General features: G+C 47.5%; 1 protein-coding gene across 1 annotated transcript; it reads right to left on the bottom strand.

Moving 5' to 3' along the window:
- Window positions 1-1,596: 1,596 nt before the first annotated feature.
- Window positions 1,597-7,005, bottom strand: LOC123157046 (heat shock 70 kDa protein 16). Its single transcript, XM_044575277.1, has 9 exons — window positions 5,762-7,005; window positions 5,434-5,646; window positions 4,159-4,251; window positions 4,007-4,075; window positions 3,328-3,528; window positions 3,108-3,254; window positions 2,667-2,795; window positions 2,171-2,301; window positions 1,597-2,060 (listed from the first exon to the last, which is right to left on the bottom strand). Exons 1-9 carry the CDS (start codon window positions 6,914-6,916, stop codon window positions 2,000-2,002), a joined length of 2,199 nt encoding a protein of 732 aa, XP_044431212.1. The 5' UTR covers window positions 6,917-7,005; the 3' UTR covers window positions 1,597-1,999.
- Window positions 7,006-10,307: the final 3,302 nt, after the last annotated feature.

The following is a 10,307-nucleotide window of genomic DNA, read 5'->3' as shown; positions in this document are numbered from 1 at the left end:
TCCCATAAAAAACATCTACGAAGTTATTGTTCATGTCCCTTAGAGATATTGTTACCTCCTTCCAAAACAACAATAAACCACCACTCTGGCCATCACTCTGGGTTCCAAAACAACAATAAACATCTTCGTCGTTGACATTCTGCTGGGTATTCATCTAAATGGCTCTCCATCAAGAACATCACGTCAGGGCTCTTGCAGTTTTGAACATGCAACAACGCCCTAATTGTCGCAGGCCACGGCAATTCCAACTTAGAATTCTCATTGCCTTTCGAAACTAGTTGATTTAGCAGACGAACAAATCTGTCGTAATCGGAATGATACGGAGGAACATAAAACCGACTGCAACACCTTGCAAGGCAATGGAGTTGCGCCGGGACAGACTACCGGCTTCGCGAGACAAGGCGCGTAGCTCTTCTAAAATGCCATGGCAACCCCCGCTAAAGAAAAAAAATTGCCATGGCAGCATTTTTCTCGTAGTTAGCGTTTTCTCCGGTTCTCTGTTAGCCAACGTCACACAACACGGCTCGTGCGGTCCGTGGCGAGTTTGTAGCCTGCCGTGCGTGTGCGTGCGTTCGGCTGCAGGATGGCACGGTCGTGTAAGAAGTATTAAGAGAAAATTGACCAATATATGTACTTTATGTCTGCATGCATTGCAATTAATATATTGGTAAACATAATTTTTTGAGGAAAACAAGAGCATTAATTGGGTGCTTTTGTAAATTACAAAAAGTATTTCACCACTCACCATCTATCTTGGTTGATGAGATTTTTGAATTGAGTCCTATAAACCGGAAAGGAGTGAGTAATCATCTGTGGGTGTGACCCCATGGCTCGGCCCTGTGACTAATTAACCCCTTGGCTCGGCCCTCTTATGTGTGTCTGATGAAACAGGCATTTATGGAGCATCGGTGCATGTACAGAAAAACAGCGGAGTACTATTCGCCTTTGCTCAATGCCCCCGTCATTTAAGGTTGTCGTAGAAACCTTGTACTAGTAAGGTTTTAATTCATACTACATGTGACATGTGAGGGTGGGTGTTTAGTTTAGAGTTTACCTAATTGTGCGTTTTCTTAATAAAAGCTCTAAAAATGCATCGAGTACAGTAAACCATGCAGAATATGATGAAATATACACTGCCCAAAATAAGACACTGTCAAACTTACTTTTGGAATAACAGCCACCTGTTTTTTTTGTAACGGACAAATTTGATCATAAATTTGTGACAAATTTATTCGCAAAAGATATATTTCTGCGACTAATTTTGCACAGAATTTTGCAGGTTTCTCATGTTATAACATGATGCACATATATGAATTTTTAAGAATGTTATAAAATGCATAATTAAGTTAAAAGTAAACTTAAGCACCCGCCCTTGCATGTGCATTCCCTTTCCATTTATCCAAGTTACAACTTGTGCACTTACCACAAAATAGCAAAACATGATTGTATGCACACAGAAAAGGCAAACAAAAATTGTCGCAGCGATATCCTCAAAAAATTGCTTCTCGTTAAACATTAAACACACACAAATTTTATACCGGGAGAGTGAAACCACAAGAAAATTAACTCGTTCAAAAGTAAAATCTCACTGCAACATAGCATTCAAAGCATGAGGATCTCTCATCATTGATCACATCTTCCACACATGAATACAGCAAAGTTATAACTCAGCGGTCCTTGGTAAGTGGATACATTGCACACAAATTTTCTTCCATTTCTCTAATCCTGTTCATTCGCAGCAAACCTTTATCTGATTACGAGGAAAAAGAATTCACATGTATCAACAATCATGGCTAGTGAAAACTGCACGTCAGTGTACTGAGATGCAGGCACCCAATGGTGGGCAGTGTGGTACAGAGTTGATCGTATGGCAAGGTTAGAAGAAATTCGCACGTCCGTATATTTCTACAAAATGTCAAACTTGGCCATGGCCATTCTGCAGGGAATCCTCAGCAAGGTCTAATATCTCTATCTGATTTATGCATTTGATCCGAACCCGCTAGCATCCATCACCGTTGTCATGGCCCCGTGCCCTGCTAGTTACTATTTTGCTACATGACCTGCAAATGGGATCAGCCAAATCTAAGATATTGTGAAATGGAACACCAAACATTTTTCCAAAAGAGCACAACGTGTCAAATTTTGGATTCAAGGAAGAAAGGTCAAATACATGTCCAGCTCCTCTTCCTTTTTCTTGATTTCATGAGACCAAACTACAGGGTCAACATTCTTGGGCAAGGACTCCTGTAGTTGCGAGCTCTCCCTCAGCCATTGCTCAACTTTAGTGCACTCATTGTCAATCTGAAAGATAAACCGGTCATCAGAAGTGCAAGTAGCTACAGAATTCTATATAGCATGATACTATGCAGTATGCAGACAGAAATACCAAGTTAAACCGAACTACTGTCAACACTTTGTGTGTTCATTATTAAGTAACCTAGGATTATTTCAAAAGCTTCATCCCTTTTCTCTTTTGGCATTCGATTATTGTATTTCAAGGAAGTGCTATAATTAACATATTGCGAGGAACATGAACAGTTTCAACTTCACAACTTAGATCAACTCACCGCTGTTGAGATTAGTGCAAACTAGCAGATCACACATATCCAATGATTCAAGTATTAATAAGGGCACACAAAAGAAAAACTAATGGTTAAATAACTTACAGCGTCTCGTTCAGGCGCAGATAAGGACTTGGCAGCCATTCTATGGTCAACAATGCGCTTCAGAAGCTCTCTTGTAGCTTCAGCTCTGGCTTCCTCATCTTTACAACGATATTCAATGGGATCTACAAGCTTTAAATATAAAGAGAAACATAAAAAAATAGTCCAACAAAGAGGTGCATAGTCCAAAAATGGGAAGAACGCATTGGAATCGTCCGTGCATTAACATGGAATGTGCGATAGGATACGATGGACAACAAAGAACAGGTACAAAAACTATACAACTTGAATGTCAGTTAAGCCCAAAGGTGAAGTGAGAAATCATGAAATACTATAATACTGAGGACAAGAAAATAAATTAACAAACATATATCAGAAAAGATGTATATGGTGTATAAAGGGTCATGGATGCAGATAAAAAACATCAAAAGGTACCATTTGTACCTTTTTTAGCTCCTCGAGTTTACTAGTGTAAACTGCTTCGGTCTCATCATCACCTTCTTCATAAAGCCAATCTTCTGTCTGCTGTAGATTAACTGAGATTTCTTCCCTTTCAGAATCAGTAGCAAAGCTCCGATACCTCTCAGAAAGCTAGAAAACAATTTATCAGAGGACAGAACTTTAGGTCGGGAAAGGAATTGGGAAAACACTCTCAGACTGCCACCTTATTACGGGTGTCGTACACGTAGGATTCCAATGCGTTCTTCCTCTCTTTAGTTCGCTCGACAAGTTTATCCTGATAGGCCAGTTGTTGTTCTTGCTCTTGAGCTTCCAGCAATTCCTGCTTGCTCATTACACCATAAATAGACTCAACAATTTGCAAGTCCTGCCGGTGCATTGGCCGTTCATTTTTCGACTTGTGATCCTGCACATAATAACAGTTGTCACACCTAGTTAGTTGGGCAATAACTGAAAGATAACAGTTGCATTGGTCATTCATTTCTCAACTTTAACATATTTATGCATCTGGCAGGGTGTTCCCACCCCCATTGCAAATACTCAACATAAAAATAATCTTACGGTACCTTCTCGCAACCAGCTAAGGAATAACAAGACTATCACAGAATTTAGCACCTTAAATACTTAAAGTGTCATATATATGCCAGTGGATTTGCATATATTACTCACAAAACAGAGTTGCTTGCAAGTTAGTACAGCACGTTTATTATCAACTTCAACACAGAACGCCAGCTGCTAATTATACTCATATAGCAACTCATGCTACTACAATATTTATGAAAGTCGGCTGAATTTGCATGCCTTTGGTCATCATACTGCAATTTAGTTAGAGGAACACATGTACCGTAGATCTAGGATCAGGGAGGGCTGGCATAATTCCTTACCATGTTATCATTGGAATCGAGTTCCATAGAGTCAGCAGAATTTGCATCCCTTTGATCATCGTCAATCAACTGAGGCAGTTTAAAGGTTAGAAAAACAATATTGAACGACTTATAACTAAAATCTGGTAATGACTATGAAAGTTGACACTTACAACAGCTGATTCCACTGAAATAAGTCCATGGAGATTTAACCGGATTTTTACTTTTACTTTAGATTTTTCACTATGTGCTTGAAAAGGTCCAATCTGCAATAAGCAAATAACAACACTAGAATAATTAGAAGTAATCATGGAAGACATCAACATTTAACAGTAACAGTAAGCGTAACTTCGTTCAATGCATCTGAGCATATTTCTTGTGCCACGATTCTACTGGCATACATGTGTCATAGCTTTTGGAAGAGGTTCGACATACAAATTATGACGTCAGCGCAGTAGGTAAATGTGCATATTACATCCTCCACTCCCGCCCCTAAAACCCCCAACCCACCATCCCAAAAAAAACCTTTGTACCGAACCATGACATAATATGTATGGAGCTACCGCCAGTCCATCCGAAGTTAAGGATTCAAACTGTGGATCACAAAGTTTCAGGGATAAATAAATGAAATGCAAGAGAGCACAACACTGATCTTTGAGTGCACTAAGGTCAACTAGAGCTAGGAATACAAAAGTTATCTAAAATGTTTCTCAAAATGATGATCACTTGATCAGAAACTAAACAGCTTGATACTTTGCAGTAACAATAAAGGCACCACATGAGCTCTTACAAGATGAAATTTTATCTGAAGAGAGGCAGCATTGCGAATATGATGACTTCAATGATAACAGGAAAACTGTTGATGATTATTAGAACTGAACATAACAATACTTCTTTGTTGATGATATGTGTTGCAGTATCTTTAGAGTATGAAGTTGCAAGGTAGTTTCTGAAGAGAATCATTTCGTGATCTATAATATAAATAGTACAGTCTCCAATTGTCTTGTTCTTGCACTAATGTTTGCAATGGTTCACACTTGCCAGGCATACTACATTGAATATGCACTTCCAAATAAGAGATACTACAAATTGACTACCACCCTTATACTAACGTATTATGATTGACAAGATTGTTTATCCATTCTAGGAGTATTGTTCATTGCCTACTAAAGCACCAATTAAGTGAACACAACAAGGCTTCTAGATGATAAGCCAGCAGAAGACATGAAAAAAGGTATCTTCTGATTGTTGTAATTTGTAAGCAAGGAGTGAAAGCATCAAAAGTTCTACAGGAACAATGGTGCCATGAAATGAAACACTACTGCCTTGGAAGCTATTGTATTTGCACATGGAGATAACAGTCTTAGAGCTAAATAAAACAAGAGACATCTGGATCAAAAGGCTAAAACAAGACCACATTTTATCAGTCAAGAGAGTTAATTGCATACCTCAAAACTACCGATTTGTGTTGAGGTGCCAGGGGGCAGTTCATTCTCATCCACATAAAAAGCATCCAAAGTAAAACCACTGTTCCTATGCAAAGTAATTATCTTAACACTAGGAAGGGGTTGGCCTCTCCGGAACAATGCGTTGCTTGTCAATGCTGATATTGGGCCTTCATTTGTGCAAAATCCTATTGAGGCAGGGATTACATCTTGCACCTGAAATACACCAAATGCAACAATTCTCACTAGAGAGCCAGCAATACAGCATGCTTCAAGTACCACACTAAGCTTATATAATCAGAGACTACAAGATAAAAGCAGGCATGCATACCTCATACTCCCGAACACGGAATGTGGGACTAAGCATTGCACACTGCAACGCGCAACCACGAGCCACGCACTCACTGACATTGATTGTGCGACTAGGCTCCCTTCTAAAGAATCTGGCCAGAACTCTAGCAATAGCAGGTACCCGAGACCCTGACCCAACGAGCTCCACAGACTGCAGCCTATCCAATCCAATACCTGCATCTGCCATCGCCTTCTTGCACGGCTCAACGACTCTCTGCAGCAACTCAGCACAGAGCTTCTCGAAGTCTTCCCTCCGGATCATCCCCCTCACATCCTTCTCCTCCATCAGGCACTCTATGTTCACCACCGCCTCAGCGTTCGCACTTAACACCTTCTTCGCCTTCTCACAGGCAGCCCTCAACCTCATGCTTGCCTTCCCATTACCCACGACATCGATCTTATACCTGTCCCTGAACTCCTCAGCGAAATGCTCGAACAGCACCTCGTCAAAGTCCCGTCCGCCCAGGTCCGCATCGAAGCCGTGCGACAGCACCTTCATCCCGGACGAGTCGAAGGCGACGACCCCGGCCTGGGTGTCGGAGTGGCCGACGTCGACGAAGGCGACGAAGGTGGGGCCCCCGGCGACGCCGAGGTCGGAGCGGTAGAGGCCGTAGCCGAGGGCGGTGGCGGCGAGGTCGTGCATGAGGCGGAGCGGCCTGAGCCCCGCGACGGCCGCCGCGTCGACGTAGGCGCGGCGCTGCGCCTGCGTGAGGTAGCAGGGGACGGAGATCACGCACTCCGCGACGGGGGCCTCGAGGTCGTCCTCGGCGAGCTGCCGCAGGTAGGCGAGGAGCATGGCGAGGATGTGGGTCGGGGAGAGCGCGATGCGGCGGCCGAGGTGGTCGACGTGGACGCGGGCCCCGCCGGCGGCGTCGACGGGGAAGGGGAGGCGCGGGAGGTCGCGGGGGGCGGGGCGGGAGGCGAGGAGGAGGAGGCGCTTGGGGCTGGAGAAGGGGGCGTGGGAGGAGGCGGCGCCGGACGCGTGGGCGCCCAGCAGGCGCGCGCTGTGGGAGAAGGCGACGGCGGCGGGCGACTCGCGCTTGGACTCGGCGTTGAGCAGCACGTCGATCCCCCGCTGCCGCGCCGCCGCCGCCACCAGGGTGTCGTTGCCGACGTCGAGCCCCACCACACTCATCGCGGCGGCGGCGGCTGGCGGCTGGCCGGGAATTGGGATTCGGGATTCGATCGATGCGGCGGGGGGTCGGGAGGGAGTGGGATTTTTGGGGGGGGGGGGGGGGGTGCGGGTGCGGGCGTGGGGGGTGGTGCGCCGGAGGGGTACGGGCCGCGCGCGCCGGGGTGGGCGATGACTAGTCTCTCTGGAGAGCAGGGGCTAGCAGCAGGTGGTGCGCTCGGGTCGGGTCTAGTCCGGCCAGTTTTGCTGGCCCTGTCACTGCACTGCTGGGACATGACTGACTGGTCCAATAGAGTTGCTAATCAGTAATCGCCATAATCATTTTGGATAATCAAACCAATGTCACGACCGCAGTAGAGACGTAGACACAGGTTGGGCCATCATGTGAGGATGAGTAATGCTAGAGATGCTAGAGACACACATAGTCATTTTACAAACCAGTGAGTTTTGATTGGAGATTAAGGAGGTGGAGGGGCCACCCGCGATGAAAATCAGGGGAGAGGGGTTAGTTAGAAAGAAAGAAAATCCTAATCAGCGTGTAATTGTATGTAACTCTTTGTATGTTTAGCATTATTGTGTGAGGATATGTTGGAATTAACGATGGTGCCTTGTGTGTTCGTGTGTGCAAGTTAAGTGTGGGTGTGTGGGATAAGATGTACTTCCTCTGCCTCATAATATAACGCTTGCAAGATATCTTATATTTTGGAACGGAGAGAGTGATTCTTAAAAAAAATCAACTTGAAGGAAATAGAAAAAAGCAATTTGCTCTCTTCTGTCTCTCTCTGTTCACCTGTGTTGGAGTATAATGTCTGGTTCTCTCCCATAGATCGGTCTTTTGGTTGCATTGGATAGAGCATGCACTTCTACATGGTATAGGGGCCAAGAGGTCTCGAGTTCAAGACCCGGTTGGCGCAATTAAATTGTAGCACACTTTCGATCCACGTTTAGGCCTGAGGGAGCCACACGTGAGGGGGAGCGTTGGCGTATAAATTTGTTGCCTAGTCTCTTTCATCAGATCGGTTTGATGATGAACTGGTTAGGTGCATAAACTTACAACAAAGAGATTCAGGGTTCAAAAGCCAGTAAAAACAATAAATAATTGCGGTCTGCCCCCAATTTCGCTTCCCATGTCATATGGCTCCAAAGGGGGGTGTTGGAGTATACCCTCTTCCACGTCATATCGGTGCAGATCTGGTTCAACGGCGAGGGGTACAACGCCAAGCTTGAGTCGGAGTTTGACCGCCCCCGCTAGGCGCCCCCTGCCCTCCCACCTCCTCCTCCTCCTCCTCCTTCCAACGGCAGGGGCCCATACGGCAAAGACAATGACAAGTTCAAGGACAAGGAGCATGACCAAGACGCAAGCATGGAGGATGATGACTCGATTGACACTGCGGCGTGGGACAAGCTTGCGATATCTGGCCCGGGCCCTGCTGCGCCGACGGAGGGGGCGACGGCGCCACGGGCGGATGAGGAGTTGGGCTCTATGGGGGTGGCACTCTCGATCCCCAACCAGTATGGGTCCAACTTGGGCTCGGTGTCTTCTCCGCCCTTGTGCTCGGCCCCAGTTGCGGTCACGGGCGCGACAGGTGATCGTTCCCCAATCGCTCTCTCCCCAAGTCCCTCTCGCCTCCGTCCGGCCCGATCCCCTGCCTCTGGTGGTCGCGGCATTTCCCTGAGCGGCTCGGTGAAGCAGGTGAAGAAGACAGCAGGGCGCAAGGTTAGCGTGGAGGCGGTGCACGCGATGAAGACGTTGGGCGCGCCTTCCACTCCACGCCAATCCGTCATGGCGTTGGCGGCCCCGATCGCGCCTATCGCCGTCGACCCACTACTGCAGGAGACATCCAAGGCGCGATGATCTCCAAGGCCAAGCGGACCAAGACGGTGCCGGCGGCGCCGGTGCGCATCAGCTCGCGCTCCAAGGGGGCCAAGGGCAACATGTCGTCCCTGCAGCACGCGCAGCTTCTTCAAGCGCAGAAGAACATGGAGATTTCAGGTAACCCACCTCCCCGCTTCACGGTGCTAGATTCTTTCTCGGATGATCATTTGCAAGAGGTGTTGGAGGCGAGCGGCGTAGACGCCTCTTGTGTGGGTGGGGCTTGCGAGCTGATTTCGCTCGTTCGCGCCAAGGAGATAGCGCAGGCAGCGCCTACGGCTGCGGCTACAACGCGTGCCGAACAGAGGATCGGGGACCCCAAGGGAGGGGTTGTCGTTGATCTCTCTATGCCCACTGAGGGGGGTCAGGCAACAGGGGTTGCCCCCTCTCCCCCGCCTTGCAGGGGCAAGGCGAGGCGCGTGGCAAAAGAGGTCACCTCGAGAGGTGTCCGGTTGCGCAACCGCGTGATCTAGATGCGCGCCCTTTTTTGGAATATCTGCGGGTTTGGCCACGCGGGGCGGCGAACCCAGCTTAAGGATTACATGCGCAAAGAGGACGTTGATATCGTTGGTTTACAGGAAACGATCAAGGCGTAATTTCATTTTCACGAGTTGCTGTCAATTGACCCGCTTGAGCGCTTTGAGTGGCAGCACGTCCCTGTTGTTGGGCATTCGGGGGGCATGCTGTTGGGTTTAAGCCGCAGCTTGTATGAGATTATCACTTGGGACGTAGGGACGTTTTTCATTGCCGCGCATTTTCGCATTTGTGCATCGCTTCGTGAACTTGTAGTCATTCAGGTTTACGGCCCGGCCGATCACTCTCGATCGGCGGAGTTCTTGGGGGAACTCCAAGCCAAAGTCACCACACTGACCGCCGATGCGCTTCTGGTGCTCGTGGGACGGGATTTCAACCTGATCCGGTCGGGAGCGAACAAAAACAATAGCAATATAAACTGGCCTCGGGTGACCATGTTTAATACTGCTATTGCTTCCATGGCCCTTAGGGAAGTGGCCAGGTCGGGTGCGAGGTTTACTTGGACTAACAAGCAACTCGACCCGGTTCGCTCGGTGTTGGATCAAGTGTTCATGTCTCTGGAGTGGGAAATGGGCTGCCCTCTTTGCTCGTTGATCGAGGAAATGCGCATCGGTTCGGATCATGTTCCGCTGTTCTACTCCTCAGGGGAGGATAGATTGCGCTGTAGCCCACGGTTTTTCTTCAAAACGGACTGGTTCGAGACGCCAGGTTTCGAGGAGATCTTTAAGGAGAAATGGTGGGTGAGGGAGTCCCGGATTAGGGGGTGTCCGGATGACCGGACTATAACCTTTAGCCGGACTCCTGGACTATGAAGATACAAGATTGAAGACTTCGTCCCGTGTCCGGATGGGACTTTCCTTGGCGTGGAAGGCAAGCTTGGCGATACGGATACATAGATCTCCTCCCATTGTAACCGACTCTGTGTAACCCTAGCCCTCTCCGGTGTCTATATAAACCACAGGGTTTTAGTCCGTAGGACGAACAACA

The sequence above is a fragment of the Triticum aestivum genome, chromosome 7B (genome assembly GCF_018294505.1).
Source record: "Triticum aestivum cultivar Chinese Spring chromosome 7B, IWGSC CS RefSeq v2.1, whole genome shotgun sequence".
In the NCBI taxonomy this organism is placed as follows: Eukaryota; Viridiplantae; Streptophyta; class Magnoliopsida; order Poales; family Poaceae; genus Triticum; species Triticum aestivum.
The sequence above is the reverse complement of the archived record's forward strand: the minus strand, read 5'-3'. Positions and strand labels throughout refer to the sequence as shown.